At 44.5% G+C, this 17,580-nt stretch overlaps 1 protein-coding gene across 1 annotated transcript in view; it reads right to left on the bottom strand.

Annotated features, from left to right (window-relative positions):
* LOC124593812 (ras-like protein family member 11B) overlaps nucleotides 1-17,580 on the bottom strand; it is a 388,002-nt gene that overhangs the window by 115,758 nt on the left and 254,664 nt on the right. The window contains exon 4 of the mRNA XM_047132160.1: nucleotides 2,573-2,649. Within this exon, the coding sequence (XP_046988116.1) occupies nucleotides 2,573-2,649 (77 nt within the window). The remainder of the gene's footprint in view (nucleotides 1-2,572; nucleotides 2,650-17,580) is intronic.

Raw genomic sequence — 17,580 nt, 5'->3', positions numbered from 1 at the left:
TATCGCGATGATCATTTCTCCCTATGTAGGTGGGTGCCAGCAGAATGTTTCTGCAATCGAGAGGATAAAACTGGTGATTGAAATTTCATGAGAAGATCCTGTCGCAACGAAAAAAGCCTTCGTTTTAATGATTGCCACTCCAATTCAAGTATCATGTCTGTGGCACTATTTCCCCTATTTCGCGATAATACAAAACGAGACCGTGTTGTCGGCCGGTGTGGCCGAAAGGTTCTAGGCGCTTCAGTCTGGAACCGCGCGACCTCTACGATCGCAGGTTCGAATCCTGCTTTGGCCATGGATGCGTTTGATGTCCTTAGGTTAGTTAGGTTTAAGTATTTCTAAGTTCTAGGGCACTGACGAGCTCAGATGTTAAGTCCCATAGTGGTCAGAGCCATTTGAACCATTTTGAGACCGTGTTAATATCGCTGACAGCGCTCTACGCAAGAGATTCTGTGATTGGACGGACTAGCAGTTAGCGACTTGATAGGGAAGTGTATGGACATAATCTTAGTGGAGACTCTGTGTTGGCAGAACATGCATTGTAAAGCATTTCTAGACCTGGTAGACTTAGTTACTCTTTAAATTCATCTGGCAGAGATTAGTTTAAACTCTGTGATTGGACGGACTAGCAGTTAGCGACTTGATAGGGACGTGTATGGACATAACCTTAGTGGAGACTCTGTGTTGGTAGAACATGCATTGTAAAGCATTTCTAGACCTGGTAGACACAGCATTGATAATGGATGTATGGTTGATAATGTATGGATAGTGGAATTATTGACAGCAAAATAATTTTTGGTACTGGATGCCACATGAATAAGGTAAAATTTTCTAAATACATTGTTTGCTCTACAATAAATTTTTTTTTTGCTAACCAAATGCCTCCTAGTAGTTAGAGTCTATCGTAGTTAGAATCTTTTCATTTTGCTGTCCGTTGTTGTTACTTGCTGTAATTGTTTGTAATTCGTGTTATGAAGGTTTTCTGTGGGGTCAGTGACTTACGAAAAAGAATGGGGTTTCCATATCGGGATTTGTGGTTGAAATGAGTTTAGGCAATTAACAGAGTTGGAGGTAGTTTCATATTTCTTTATTTTCATGTTTTTTGGATTTGTATTATTATTAGGGCTTCTTGTAATTCAGGGTTATTCTTTTGTGTTAATTATTGGAAGTCATGTTGTCGATGTTAGCAGTCAGACTGCGTTGAGCTTGTGTATTGTGGGTAATAAATGAATACGTTAAGTTTGCCTTGTCTTTGACAAGGAAAATTCTGTTGGTCAGTGTTTAATAAAAAAAAAAGGGGTAGTTTCAAAATTCTTACGGCTACCTTTCGTGGGCCATGGTCATAGGCTAATATGCAGAAGAAGGGGCGTAATTGGCTACACTCTTGTGGATACTATTGGTGTCCCATCGTCATTGGATAGAAAGGCACTGCTCCACACTAACGCTGGAGCAGAGTTATTAGTTGAAACTCCTCCTGCTGCTATTGGTTGGCCGTCCCCATTGGCTAGATGCGAAACAGAGCAAAAGAGGGGGAATGTTGACCCAAAATATTATTGTCCGCCGAGGTGACTTTCAGCGCGTTGTTTACATCGCTCGCACGCCGCTGCCGCATATTCACTTCTTTGATGGCGGGGAGCCACGATGCCGGAAGCCTATAGCCGTCCTCTCTATTGAAATTAGATGCATTCTTGGAAATTTCAACCGCTTTTCGGAAGTTTTAGCCGCGTGTGCCGTTCGTGTTCCTTAATCCGTTCTTTGTTCTTCCCGATTCGCCTACATACACATTGCCGCAGCCACATGTCACCGAAAAACGGATGCACCTGATTGCCTCCACAATGCAGGCGTCTATCAAGAGATTACTCAGAATTTAAACTACTCTCTGCCAGATGAATTTAAAGAGTAACTAAGTCTACCAGGTCTAGAAATGGTCTGTTACATTATTAGTAAATAAACGCGTATCACATTCGAAAAGGAAGGAGATTATTGCTCAGTGTCTCGATATCAAGGTCATCCGTGATGGAATACTTGGTCAGCTGCACAAATATTTTGTAGGATATCGGTCGTAACTTTGTAAGAAGGGAAGTCACATATTCTCACGAGTGATATAGGAAAACCGAAATTATCAGTATCATTTCCCTTATTTTTACACTTTCAAAAAGTGAGCGATTTCACGATTAACGTACCCGAAAGGTGGGTCTGAATTCAGTAATGATCGCTTCATACTTATTTACATTAGCTACGTGTGTTCTTTTAATTGTTGCGAAGTACTTATTTTGGATTTGCGTTCTCTGCTGAGGTGCTAAGGTGTCTAAGCTTCTTAGGTGGAATGGCAGATAACTGTCTACCACGGATGATATTTTTTATGGAAAAAGGGATAGTTCAAAACAATGATGTTTAGAAGACACACGAAAGACCTGCAAGCAATCACCGTGTATGGCTGGAAACAGAAAACTAGCAGAAGTGCTGAATGGAGGTGAATGGTGATGGAAAACAAAGCCCACGGCAGGTCGTAGAGAGGCATGATAAATTCTAATTAAGCTACAAGGCGTAATTTCTGTTCATAAATACTTACCGTTTCTCCCGTAATGTCCACTACTTCCACATCAAACAGGATGTTGTTAATCACGATGCTCTGACGGTAGAGGAGGTCTGCAAGAGGAAGGTAAAATTTGCATCAGACAAACAAAAAGAGCCAAACGAGAATAGAAAACTGAAAGGCGAATATAGTTGGTTTGTATAGATGAAACTGAATCCATCGACAAAATTTCACAGGATTTTCAGAGATATTTTCTGATACTTTGCTTAAGGGAAACCGTGGTCTGCGTTGACTCGCTACAGAGTAATGATATAATTATGATTAATTCGTTTCGTTACCCCATTTACCTGTATTCGGTGAAAATACCGTGAAGAAAGCTTGTAACATTCAAACAATAAAACGTTCAACACATAAAAGAGAGCAATGCAAAAACCCAGCCTGAAAAAGAGTCCCGAGACAGAACCGAGCAGTACTGAATGGAAAATTGAAGGCAGATAGGAAAGTGAGCTTTACTGTTGAAAACAGCAGGTACCGTACGTGAATGCAACAAATTTGCTTCCGAATAACACATGCAGTGCATACAGCCAACTTATGCAATTTTGTGGAGATATTTTCAGTGAGATACATAGAAAAAGGGTTAGAAATTAAACGAAGAGCAATTGTTCTGTAACGAACCACCGGTAACTGCGGGGCCCTATTGCCTAAATACTGTACTCAGAAAATATCTCTCACAACGTCCGAGATATTGTCTATCATATTCTGGTTCACAGTGTAAACATACGCGATATCATGATTGAGATGGAAACATGATTAAATGGCACGGCGTAGTTCTACAGGCAGTGAATCTACGAGTGCGTGCTGTAAAGTAATGTCTCCGAATTTTTTAAATAAAACAAATGTTATTAACATGCTATTTCTTAGCCCCTCGTGTCTACATATTTATTTATCAACACAGTCCCAAAGAGGGACGAGTTTGTTGATACCGTCGTTAGAGAATGTTTGACTCTGTTAGCGGAACCACAACCCAACACTGCTTGCACCACTTCATCGCTGTCAAAGTTAAGTCCCCGAAGATGTTCTTTAAGTTTTGGAAACAGATGAAAATCGGGTGGGGTCATGTCTGGTCTTTATGGACGATGATCGATGACAGTGAACTCAATGCGTCGGATTGGTGCAGATGTCGTAGCGCTCGTGTTTGGTCTGGCATTGTCATGCTGAAGGAGGCAGTGCTCCATTACACAAAATGGTTCAAATGGCTCTGAGCACTATGGGACTTCTTAGGTCATCAGTCCCTTAGAACTTAGAACTACTTAAACCTAACTAACCAAAGGACATCACACACATCCATGCCCGAGGCAGGATTCGAACCTGCGACCGCAGTGGTCGCGCGGTTCCAGACTGTAGCGCCTTGAACCGCTCGGCCACTCCGGTCGGCCTCCATTACACGCTACAATCCGGAGGCCTCTTCCGTAAGAGGAGTGCAGAATACGTAGACATGAAGAAAAAAATGTAGGATGTTAATAACATTTCTATTATTTAAAAAGCTTTAAGAGCTTTTACTTAAAATTTCGGAGAAATTACCTTTCAGCACGCTCTCGTAAAATATCTTATGATTTTCATCTCTACAATTTCGCTTTCGATCTAATCTGCGGGTAACCTTGTGATCTGTTTTCATACATACAATCTTGTTTAGAAGAACAAAAAAATCTACTTCTGTACTCCAAATCACATGTACTCAAGGTAAGCGTTGGTTTACAGAATTCTCACCTGCAAGATGAGTCTTACACACTACGGTCGTCGAACTTCCATTCTTTTGTAATAAATATGCTATTGCTATTAGCAAATTCACAGAGAAATGTTGGTAATAGTACAGGTATGTGTAGCAGATGTGATTATGTTTTGGTGGTAAAATGTATCAGTTGTACAGCTCACATGCTTGTGACTACATAGTGCAAAAGACAAGGGATGTTCGGTACAATTTAACCTAGACTAACTTTAAGGGCCACAAAAAATAGTTGTTTGCTTAGTTCTTTGCAAATCTTCTACTGGAAGGAACTGATACGCTGGCCTTAAATCATTTTTTGATAATCTAGGTAAATTACAGTTACTACTAGAAAACAGTGTACTAGAAATAATGATTTAGTGGCGAGTGTTCTTTTGCATTGTTAAGAACATCAAATGAAGGTTCATGAGTTCTGATAAATTTAATCTTCTTAATGGTGGAGGCGTGGTTCATGGTGTGGGTTCCTGTAGTCATGTCCTAGTTCATGAACCACGGGCAACGTATGAGTGGCCAAGTAAGTGGTCCCGGCAGTCGGGATACCAGTTACTTTGGAATAAGGCTGGGCATCTCGGACATATTCTGAGTCGTGGTCACCTTTGTGCTCATACGGCAAAGACTACCAAATCCACCGGTTAGTCCCTCAGCCGTTAGGGGTAAAACCCAATGGGACTCGGGGCAAGTAAGGCTAGCAACCTGCTTCCCTGGTACTTTAAATATGATGCTGGCAACAATCAGAGCAAAAGGCCTCGGACCTTTGGAGGTGACGGAGTCCCACCTCTAACTGACAAACCAGGGACTCCTAAGATACGACTTGGCAAACAAATGGTAATGAGATGGGGAGCTATTAATATCAATGGGGGCTACTCTTGGAAGAAGGTAGAGCTGGCAGAGGCTGCAAGTAAGATGGGGCTGGACGTTTTAGCTGTTAGTGACATTCGGGTAAGGGGTGAGAAAGAAGAAGAAGTGGGAGAATACAAGGTCTACTTGTCAGGAGTCAAAGCAGGAATAGCACAATGGGGTGTAGGGCTTTACATCAGGAAAGAAATGGAACCCAGCGTAGTTGCAATAAGGTATGTAAACGAACGACTGATGTGGATAATTTGACAGTGTCTAGCAAGAAAATTAGGATTGTGTCAGTATATTCGCATTGTGAAGGGACTGATCAAGATAAGATGGATAGTTTTTATGAGGCACTCAGTGATGTAGTTGTTAGAGTAAAGGACAAGGACAATGTTCTGCTCATGGGTGATTTTAACGCCAGGATTGGAAATCGAACAGAAGGGTACGAAAAGGTTATGGGTAAATTTGGAGAGGATATGGAGGCCAACAGGAACGGGCAGCAATTCTTGGATTTCTGTGCCAGTATGGGCTTAGTAATCACAAACTCCTTTTTTAAACATAAGAACATTCACCGGTATACTTGGGAAAGCAGGGGAACCAGATCTGTCATTGACTATATAATAACAGATCAGGAATTCAGGAAGGCTGTGAGGGACACACGTGTATTCAGGGGATTCTTTGATGACACTGATCATTATTTAATCTGCAGTGAAATTGGGATTGCGAGGCCGAAAGTGCAGGAGGTCAGGTCCATATGTAGGAGGATAAGAGTGGAGAAACTTCAAGATAAGGAAATCAGGCACAAGTACATAACAGCGATCTCAGAAAGGTACCAGTTAGTTGAATGTAGTCAATTACAGTCATTGGAAAAGGAATGGACAAGGTACAGGGACACAGTACTAGAAGTGGCTAAAGAATGTCTTGGAACAGTAGTGTGTAAAAGTAGGAGGAAGCAAACAGCTTGGTGGAATGACACAGTCAAGACAGCCTGTAAAAGGAAAAAGAAGGCGTATCAAAAATGGCTACATACTAGAACTCAGGTAGACAGAGAAAGTTATGTTGAAGAAAGAAACAAAGCCAAACAGATAATTGCAGCATCCAAGAAGAAATCTTGGGAAGACTTTGGAAACAGGTTGGAGACATTGGGTCAAGCTGCTGGAAAACCATTCTGGAGTGTAATTAGCAGTCTTCGAAAGGGAGGTAAGAAGGAAATGACAAGTATTTTGGACAGGTCAGGAAAACTGCTGGTGAATCCTGTGGATGCCTTGGGCAGATGGAGGGAATATTTTGAAGAGTTGCTCAATGTAGGTGAAAATACGATCAGTAATGTTTCAGATTTCGAGGCAGAATGGGATAGGAATGATGATGGAAATAGGATCACGTTTGAGGAAGTGGAGAAAATGGTCAATAGATTGCAGTGCAATAAAGCAGCTGGGGTGGATGAAATTAAGTCGGAACTCATCAAGTACAGTGGAATGTCAGGTCTTAAATGGCTACACAGGATAATTGAAATGGCCTGGGAGTCGGGACAGGTTCCATCAGACTGGACAAAAGCAGTAATCACACCAATCTTTAAACATGGAAACAGAAAAGATTGTAACAACTACAGAGGTATCTCTTTAATCAGCGTTGTGGGTAAAATCTTCTCAGGTATTGTTGAAAGGAAAGTGCGAGTATTAGTTGAGGAGCAATTGGATGAAAATCAGTGTGGGTTTAGGCCTCTTAGTGGTTGTCAGGACCAGATCTTTAGCTTACGACAAATAATGGAGAAGTGTTATGAGTGGAACAGGGAATTGTATCTATGCTTTATAGATCTAGAAAAGGCATATGACCGGGTTCCTAGGAGGAAGTTATTGTCTGTTCTACGAGATTATGGAATAGGAGGCAAACTTTTGCAAGCAATTAAAGGTCTTTACATGGATAGTCAGGCAGCAGTTAGAGTTGACAGTAAACTGAGTTCATGGTTCAGAGTAGTTTCAGGGGTAAGACAAGGCTGCAACCTGTCTCCACTGTTGTTCATATTATTTATGGATCATATGTTGAAAACAATAGACTGGCTGGGTGAGATTAAGATATGTGAACACAAAATAAGCAGTCTTGCATATGCGGATGACTTAGTTGTGATGGCAGATTCGATTGAAAGTTTGCAGAGTAATATTTCAGAGCTAGATCAGAAATGTAAGGACTATGGTATGAAGATTAGCATCTCCAAAACGAAAGTAATGTCAGTGGGAAAGAAATATAAACGGATTGAGTGCCAAATAGGAGGAACAAAGTTAGAACAGGTGGACGGTTTCAAGTACTTAGGATGCATATTCTCACAGGATGGCAACATAGTGAAAGAACTGGAAGCGAGGTGTAGCAAGGCTAATGCAGTGAGCGCTCAGCTACGATCTACTCTCTTCTGCAAGAAGGAAGTCAGTACCAAGACTAAGCTATCTGTGCACCGTTCAATCTTTCGACCAACTTTGTTGTATGGGAGCGAAAGCTGGGTGGATTCAGGTTACCTTATCAATAAGGTTGAGGTTACAGATATGAAAGTAGCTAGGATGATTGCAGGTACTAGTAGATGGGAACAATGGCAGGAGGGTGTCCACAATGAGGAAATCGAAGAAAAACTGGGAATGAACTCTATAGATGTAGCAGTCAGGGCGAACAGGCTTAGATGGTGGGGTCATGTTACACGCATGGGAGAAGCAAGGTTACCCAAGAGACTCATGCGTTCAGCAGTAGAGGGTAGGAGGAGTCGGGGCAGACCAAGGAGAAGGTACCTGGATTCGGTTAAGAATGATTTTGAAGTAATAGGTTTAACATCAGAAGAGGCACAAATGTTAGCACTGAATAGGGGATCATGGAGGAATTTTATAAGGGGGGCTATGCTCCAGACTGAACGCTGAAAGGCATAATCAGTCTTAAATGATGATGATGATGATGATGAATGGTGGAGGCCTCATCTTGAAACATCGAGCGTGATTACTCCCCTTATAAATCTTCTGTTTTAAGGTATGTGTAGTAACTTGTCTTTCACATCGATGTCTTCTTTTTACACGCCTTCAGATCGGGAATAATACTGAGAGTGTACACCTCTGACATCGTCAGTTTGGTGGCTAGCAGTAGTATTATGAACGCTGACTAAATTTTAAAATAACAAGATCGCTAAAATCATTCATTCATATAGATTACCAGTTTCGGCAGTGGGTTGTTGCGTAAAACTTGATCTACTAGGTTCCCTCTACAACCACTAGAAGCGTGTAAGATGAACTGTGAAACACTCTGTAGATTACCGGTTTCGGCAATTCTCCGTTGCCAACTTCGGATTTATATTTACGTCATTACACAATCTTCACTTTCAGTAGAGTAAATAGGGCTATACAATGTATGCCCATGTTGGTATCGTTTGTATAGTTGCCATTTAGGATTTATGTTTACATAATTCATTACACAATATTCTCCTTCAGTGTAGTAAATGGTGCTGTGCAATGCACGCCCATGTTGGTATCGTTTGTATAGTTCATGATACCAACATGGACATACTTTGAATAGCAACACATTCCGTACTGAAGGATAATATTGTGTAATAATGTAAACACAGATCTGAGGGTGGCAACAGAGAATTGCCGAAACCGGTAACCTACAAGGGGTTTTACAATTTATGCTACACGCTACTATAGGTTGTAGAGGGGACTTCGTAAATCAAGTTTTACGTAACAAACCATGTCCGAAAGTGCCATCCAACGACGCTACAGATCGACTAAGTTATAGGCGCCGGCGCTCATAAATGTAATGCAGGCGATTCCGTTACGATGTTACAAACGTCCTACAATGGTGCAGAAATATAAATGTATCAACTTGAGGTGAGGGTCCCTGTAACAGAAACGAACGAGTCGAAAGTTATAAGAGAAAACAGATGTAGTGGTATTGTTGTTGCTAAGATTGTAGCGTATGCAACTTACAGAGATGGAACAAGAAATAAACGTCCAGTAAACATTGGATCTAAAATGCTTACCTTAATAGCTACGAACACTTGATCAATAGAGGTGATGTGTTTAACAGTAGCGAAGATGAAGAAGTGCTTATAGCTCCTCAGGTATGGATTTTAGAACCTATGTTTAATGGACCTTTTTCCTTGTTTTTGTCCATGCTACCACCTGTGAAAGTTGCAAGTTGCCTACCCTACAATCTTAGCCAAAACAGTACCAGTACATGAATTCCACTGTCAGAGCTATGAGAACTGTTTTCGCTTATAACTTTCAACTCCCTGGTTTCCGATACATTAATCCTTCTCCATCATCCTTGCAAGTTTGCAACATTATCACAGGATCACCTTGTATATTTATACATTTACAGGCGGCCATGTCTATAACTTTGATGCTCTGTAGTGTCGTTGTATGACTTTTACGACATGGTTTGCTATGTAAAATCTGATCTACTAAGTCCCCTCTACAACCACTATAAGTGTGTAACATAAATTGTGAAGCATCGTGTATGTGAATAAATGATTTTATCGATCTCGGCTGTCGAAAATTTTTTCAGTTTTCATAGTATTGAGAGGTTGAGAGGAGAGCAGTGCACACACACACACACACACACACACACACACACACACACACACACATATACATACACCGAGAGAGAGAGAGAGAGACAGTGTTTCAAAAGGATTGTAACATGAGAAAGTTTTTGATAGAAAATATATGAAAAAGGTGATCAAAGAGCGAAGAGCTTCTGAACTTATGCTGCAATGAGCGCTAACATTTATGGCTTCATGTAAAAGAAGTGGAAAATAAACAAATGTTACGTATTTATTATTCTCTCGTGTGGAGTGTGGATGTCTTACAATAGGGAGAAAGAAACTGCAATGGAAATGATCGAAAATGTACTGTAACTATTAGACCGTGTGAACAATGGAACGAATAGGAACGCGAGCATTCTACTGTGTAATAATAATAATTATAACAGTGGACTGAGGCAGTCAAAAAAGGATAGTGTTGTCAGTACAGAGCACTCCTGTTGCCACTGCGAATAGAATGGTTGCACGTGACTGCTGTGATGTTGACGGACCGTTTACCGCGCGTAGCCGTCACAGTTGAGTGCAAGTTTGGCACGATGCCGGATCTAGGACGTCCGACACATGGTGCTCTTCATACGTAGGGTCGTCCAGGCGCCAAGCTATTCGGATTTCATCGTGTCAAGGGTATACTGTGAGCGATTCGGGACAAACCGCCCCCGCCAATATCAACTACCCACGGCAACAGCTTGTTGGCGACGAGTATAGCCGTCGACTGTGATGGACAGTTAAAGAGCGCATAAACGGTCCGCTGTGCAGAGAGCACGTATCCAGTCGCTGTGCCATTTTAAACGTAAGCTGTGGCGCATCTGTTGTCTATACCGCAGCAATACTGTGTGTGCAGAAAAACCCGTAACATGTACTCATTTCTGACAATGCGTCACTCTTGTTGCCCAGTGTCGTTATCATGGGACGACAGGTGAACTTATTTTCTAAACTTCCTGCGTATATGACTTTTTTGTGACCTGGACTTAACCAAACGATCATTCTTGATGTGGGAAAATGTTCACAAGGAAAAGCACATAAAAACTGATAATTATAAACAGGACATCCGAGAACACAATAAATTTAAAAGATGGAATGCCTACCGGGAACCAAAGAACAACAGTGCAATATGGCTAATAGGACAATATGTATTGTCCTCACTAATAATAAAGCTCAAATGCAGGAATATCTTCAGTACATTGCAGAGGAGCATTGCGGCAACGAAAAAAGCCGAACTACAAGAAACCTTCCCAAAATTATCTTCAGCTAACCTGCCACAGCTGAGCGGTTTGATGATATTTGTGTTGTATTACATTCACCTTGTGTGTCAGCTTGCTTCATGTGATAATCTTGCAGAAGACACGTGATATATTCCGATGTAAAGAAATGTTTTAACGATTTACACGGTCCAGTCACATTTATTTGACCACCGCCTATGTTCGACGTCAATGTGAAATAACCAACCACAGACGCCAGGTGTCAGCACTAACAGTGGAGGGTATATAAAGCGGATTGGGAGGACGTGGGAAACCTGGTTGCTCCTCTCCTCTCCTCTCCTCTCCCGTGCCCGGCCCCTGCCACACCTTCACAGTTGTGTCCCTCCTACCCTCCATCTCTACACCTTTCATCTCCTTTCCCAAGGTGGCTTCCGTCAACTCCCCCTCCCAGATGATGCCCTCTGTCCCTCCGTTTATCCCTCCTATCAACTCTGATCCTCATCCCCCCTCCATTCCTCTGCCCTTTCCCCGGGCTCCCTCTTCTCCCCCTTCCATCCTGTTTTCTCCCCACCTAACCTCTCCCTGCCTCCCCTCCCGCCCGAGTCCTTTTGTATACCCCTCCTCTGCCTTTCCCCACTCCCTGTTGCGTCTACCCAGCACCCGCCCCCCCTCTTATGGGTCCTCGTCCTCCATCAGCTCCTTTCCTCCCTCCCACCACTTCGTTTTTTCCTCTCCTTCCCCCCCCCCCCCCCCCCCCCCCCCCGCCTTTCCTTTCCCATCATCTGTCCAGGTTCCCCCAGTCTGCCCTCGGCTGTGGTATATTTGTGCCAGTTTTTCAGTGCAGTGTTCAAGTGAATCTTCGGTGTTGGTCGTCTTTCCAAAGTGTTGCGAACAGAAACCATGCTGTCACTGGGTGTGAATTTTATATCTCTTGCAAACAGAAACCAGATTGTCGCCATGTTCTTGTAATTGTCTGTCTATTCTTTTACCTGTCTGCTTCATATGTATTTTATTAGCATCATCAACCCTTTGTTTTATGTTTTAAGTTCCACGATTCTCCACCATTTTACCATTTAAGTCACCGATTTTATCGCCTGCTTTTATTATTTATTATCTTCATCTTTTTAAAACAAATTCTGTAGGCTGAAGAGTGGCGTGCTAAGCTGCTACCAGCCCTCCCCCTTCGGGGGGAATCTAAACTCAATAAAGAAAAAAAAAGACGTGCTAAACAGTGCTGCGTTGTTGTATGCGGAAATCGAGCGACTTATTTGACATACAAAGGGACATGATCTTTGGATTTAGAGCCAATGGTGGAAGCATTTCCGATACGGCTAAGTTTCTGAACTATTTGCCTGCTGCCATGGTATACTGTAAATGGCAAAATACACTCATGCTAATAACTCAAGGATAATGGTGACACATGGTGAAACAACGCTCTGGTGGGCGGTTTTCGGATTTAAATCACCTTGAGGTATGACCATGCGGTGCAGTTGACCTGCAGTCGTCGCACGGTGGCGCTGGTAGCAGTCCACATTCGCAGAGGTGTGTTGCTGCATGAAAGAGAACGGTGCAGCGTGTAAGTGTGCAGACGTTTTCAGACGTGCTAATGGTGACTGGGTGTTGAAAACGGCTCGAAGAATACATATTGGTGACGTTACCAGAGGTAGAATACTAGGGCGACTGGAGGCTGGTGAAACACAGCAGGTCGTAGTACGGGCCCTCCATGTGCCACAAAGTGTTATCTCAAGATTATGGCAACGATTCCAGCAGACAGGACACGTGTCCAGCCGCTACAGTACGGGATGTCCACAGCGTACAACACCACAAGAAGAGCGATATCTCACCATCAGTGCCCGCAGACTGCCATGGAGTACTGTGGGTAGCCTTGCTTGGGACCTTACCGCAGCCACTGAAACAGTTGTCTGCAGACACACAGTCTACAGACGACTGAACAGACATAGTTTATTCGCCCAGAGTCCTGCAATGTCCATGTCACTGACCCCTGGTCACAGGAGAACCCATAAAGTCTGGTGTCAAGAACACAGCACATGGTCATTGGAACAGTGGTCCCGGGTTATGTTCAAGGGCGAGTCCAGGTATAGTCTGAACAGTGATTCTCTCCGGGTTTTCATCTGGCGTGAATCAGGAGCCAGATACCAACCCCTTAATGACCTTGAAAGGGACCTGTGTGGAGATCATGGTTGGATGGTGTGGGGTGGGATTATGATTGGTGTACGTACACTCCTGTATATCTTCGATAGAGGAACTGTAACAGGTGAGGTGTATCGGGACGTCATTTTGCACCAGTATGTCCGCCTTTTCAGGGGTGCAGTGGGCCCACCTTCCTCCTGATGGATGATAACGCACGGCCCCACTGAGGTGCCATCGTGGAGGAGAACCTTGAAACGGAGGATATCAGGCTAATGGAGTGGCCTGCCTGTTCTCCAGACCTAGACCCCATCGAGCACGTCTGAGATGCTCTCGGTCGACGTATCGCTGCCCATCAAGCATGTCTGGGAAGCTCTCGGTTGACGTATCGCTGCAGATCTTCAAACCCCTACTACACTTCAGGATTCCCGACAGGCACTGGTGCAAGATGACTTGTGAACACTATTAAGGTAAATACATTGTTTGTTCTCTATCAAAATCTTTCATTTGCTGACTATATGCCTATCAGTAGCTTGTACCTTCAGTAGTTAGAATCTTTTACTTAGCTGGCAGTATTGGCGCTTGCTGTGTTGCAGTAGTTCGAGTATCGAAGATTTTTGTGAGGTAAGTGGTTCATGAAGGGTATAGGTTATTGTTAGTCAGGATTATTCTTTTGTAAGGATTATTAAAAGTCCGATTGCGTTGCGGTAAAATATTGTGTATCAGTTTAGAAGTGATCAGAATAAGTAAAGAGAAAACAGTCTCAAGTCGTTCAGTTTCACTTTGGAGTTTGAAAATCTAGTAACGTAGAAGTTTTACCAGCACAGTCATTCTTTTCCTTCAAAGGGGAAGTTTCAGTACATGGACAACGGGTGTTACCACCAAAATGTTGAATGGAAGCACGCAAACGTAAAAGCATTCTGTTTTACAGTTGCCAGATGTCAGTTTGTGGGACGAAGTGCCATGCCTGTTGCACCTGGTCAGTCAGTATGGGCAACGTTGATGCTATCAGACTCTTGTCGGGTTTCCAGCCGGATCAAACTGTCATCTGAGCACAATATTTCAACGGTCCACCTGGCCGCCATCATCAGGTGAGAAAGGCTACGCTGCTCTCGCCGATAACTGATTCCAATCGCAAATAACTGCACCTTTGTATGCATCGAAAGTACAACATGCGCTAGATACAGTGCGGACGCGCTCAGTTATTCCTGCTGCCACCTGGCGCCAAAAAGAGTTGCAGCGCCTCCGATGGTGAATGCTGTCGAAAAAGATATATCGTTACAAATGATTATTCAGATGCCGTTGTAATGATATATCGTTTTCGACAGTATTCACCACCGGAGGCGCTGCAGCTGTTTTTCTCTCCAGGGGGCAGCAGGAATGATTGAGCGCGTGGGCACTGTAAGTAGCGCATGCGCTGTTGTACGTCCGATGCATATAAAGGTGGAATCAATTGAGTGGAATCAGTTATCGGCGAGAGCAGCGTAGTCTTTCTCACCTGATGATGGCGGCCAGGTGGACCGCTGAAATATTGTGCTCAGATGACAGTTTGATCCGGGTGGAAACTCGACAAGAATTTGATATGCTAATACGTCGGGAAAGTCTACATAGTCACAAAGTTGATGCTGTTTGTTGAAGACGGTGGAGTTGTCGTTCTAAAGCATATGTGCTCCACTGGAGACAGATCTGATGGAGGCTAGGGAAACATGTCGAGACTCTGTACAGCACGTTGGGTTTTAACAGCGATATGTGGATGAGTGTTGCCCTGTTGGAAAAGACCGTCTGGAATGCTGTTCTTGAATGGCACCACAATAGATCGAACCTCTAGACCGACGTACAAATGTGCAGTCATGGTGCATGGGATAACCACGAGAGTGGTCCTGCTGTCATACGAAACCACAGTATAGCTCCAGGTGTAGTTCCAAGCTCCAATGCGTCTAGCGTGCAGATAGGTTGATTGCAGGCCCTCAACTGGCTCCTCCTAACCAACACACGGCCATCACTGACTCCGAGGCACAAGCAGCTTTCATGAAAAATCACAACAGACATCCACCCTGCCCTCCACTGACCTCTCGCTTGACACCACCGAAATCGCAAATGGCGGAGGTTTGGGGTCGGTGGAATGCACGCTGTAGGGCGTCTGATTCGGAGCTGTCCTTGAAGTAAGCGATTTTGAACAGTTCGTCGTACCACTACAGCGCCAACTGCCTCTCAAATTGCTGCTGCAGATGCAGTAGGATGGGCCAGAGCCATACACTTAACACGATGCCCTCTCGGTAGTGGCAAGTGGCCGGGCAGAGCCCAGTCTTCCTGCGACGCTACATTCCCGTGACCACCTCCGCCGGCAGTGACGTAGAGTGGCTACATTCGCTCCAAGTCTTTCTCGAATATCACAGAAGGAATACCTAACTTCTCGTAGCCCTATTGCACGACCTCGTTCAAACTCAGTCAGATGTTGTAATGGCGTTTTCGTCGCCTTAAAGGCATTATTGAGTAACATCAAATCACCACGTCCAGTCTCAAAGGTAACTAACATTCACGACCGTTACAGCGTGTATTTACAGGAAACCTGACTTGCATCTTCACAGTGCCGCTACTTGCATCACTCCTATGCGTTTGTCCGCCACGGTAGCTGAGAAGCTGCCGGCACGGTAGCTCAGCGTGTTCGGTCAGAGGGTTAGCAGCCCTCTGTAATAAAAAAAAAACATAGCTAATCGAACAACAACGAACTTAAACGGATGTCTTACGACGTCCGCTCCGAGCAGATGCAACGAACAATAGCGAACAAAATGAGATTAAAAAAAAAGTGGTCAGCGTCGCGGCCTGTCACCCCAAGAGGCCGGGGTTCGATTCCCGGTTGGATCGGAGATTTTCTCCGCTCTGGGACTGGGTGTTGTGTTGTCCTCATTATCATTTCATCATCATCAGTGGAAGGCAACGGGAAACCACCACTGGAGTCACTTCGCTAGACGCTCATGCAGTGGACCTCTCTGACGAGGCTTCCCCCATGACAGGACCTGCCGTAAGGCAGAACACAAAGTTAAGTTACGTTATGCGTTTGATTCGAAATTTATACAGACATTATCTTTTGGATGTAGAAACACGCCTATGAACTTTCATTTATGTCGCAGAACAGCCGGCCGCGGTGGCCAAGCGGTTCTAGGCGGTTCACTCCGGAACCGCGCGACTGCTACTGTCGCAGGTTCGAATCCTGCCTCGGGCATGGATGTCTGTGATGTTGGGTTGGGTTGATTTGGGGGAGGAGACAAAACTGCGAGGTCATCGGCCTCAGGCCGGCCGGTGTGGCCATGCGGTTCTAGGCGCTTCAGTCTGGAACCGCGTAACCGCTACAGTCTCAGGTTCGAATCCTGCCTCGCGCATGGATGTGTGTGATGTCTTTAGGTTAGTTAGGTTTAAGTAGTTCTACGTTCTAGGGGACTGATGACCACAGCAGTTAAGTCCCATAGTGCTCAGAGCCATTTGAACCATTTTCATCGGTCTCATTGGATTAGGGAAGGATGGGGAAGGAAGTCGGCCGTGTCCTTTCAAAGGAATCATCCTGGCATTTGCCTGGAGCGATTTAGGAAAATCACGGAAAACCTAAATTAGGATGACCGGACGTGGGATTGAACCGTCGTCGTCCCGAATGCGAGTGTGTGATGTCCTTAGGTTAGTTAGGTTTAAGTATTCTAAGTTCTAGGGGACTGATGACCTCAGATGTCAAGTCCCATAGTGCTCAGAGCCATTTGCACCATTTGTCGCAGAACTCCATCTTGGTTTTGCGAACTTTTCTTCCGTCAGTGTGTTAATAAATGCGTGTCTCTGATTTAGTTGCTCAAGAATAACTGTGACGAACCACGATTTGTACACTACACAACGAGAAGGGGGTCATAGTGAGGCGACTCGACGACGTACGTCGCTGCAGTGTTTTCGCCTGAGACGGTGCACCGCGATGAAGACAGCAGAGTCATCCGTGTTTGCGGGCGCCGGTGTCCGTAGAAGGCCAGGGCGCGTGAGTGAGGGATGACGGCAGACGTCTGCATTTAGCCGGCGGCAGCTGGAGCCGCGGCGGGCAGCTGGCAGCGGGCGCCCTGCAGACGCAGCGAGTGACGCCGCGCACAAGTGCCGTGACGCCAGCGCCGCGGGCCCGGGGCAAGGACCAGCGACGGCTGACTGTCCGTCCGGCTGCGCGCCACGCTCTGCCTGCCAGAACGCCTGCGTCGCCTCCGCGTGTGCACACAGTTTCTCTGTCTACGTCCCACTGTACTATTTCCAATTACGCGTTTCGGCACTCGGTCATCCTCAGATCAAAAACTTAAAGAATCATTACAACGTTTACGTCACATAGTACATGACCGTGCCTAGTGTGACTGCATTCTCATTCTCGTACTTGGCACAGTTTGCAACAACAACGACTCTGTGCTATTGTACATACAGGGTGTTACAAAAAGCTACGGCCAAACTTTCAGGAAATTCCTCACACACAAAGGAAGAGAACATGTTA

The sequence above is a fragment of the Schistocerca americana genome, chromosome 2 (assembly GCF_021461395.2).
Source record: "Schistocerca americana isolate TAMUIC-IGC-003095 chromosome 2, iqSchAmer2.1, whole genome shotgun sequence".
Classification (NCBI taxonomy): domain Eukaryota; kingdom Metazoa; phylum Arthropoda; class Insecta; order Orthoptera; family Acrididae; genus Schistocerca; species Schistocerca americana.
The sequence above is the reverse complement of the archived record's forward strand: the minus strand, read 5'-3'. Positions and strand labels throughout refer to the sequence as shown.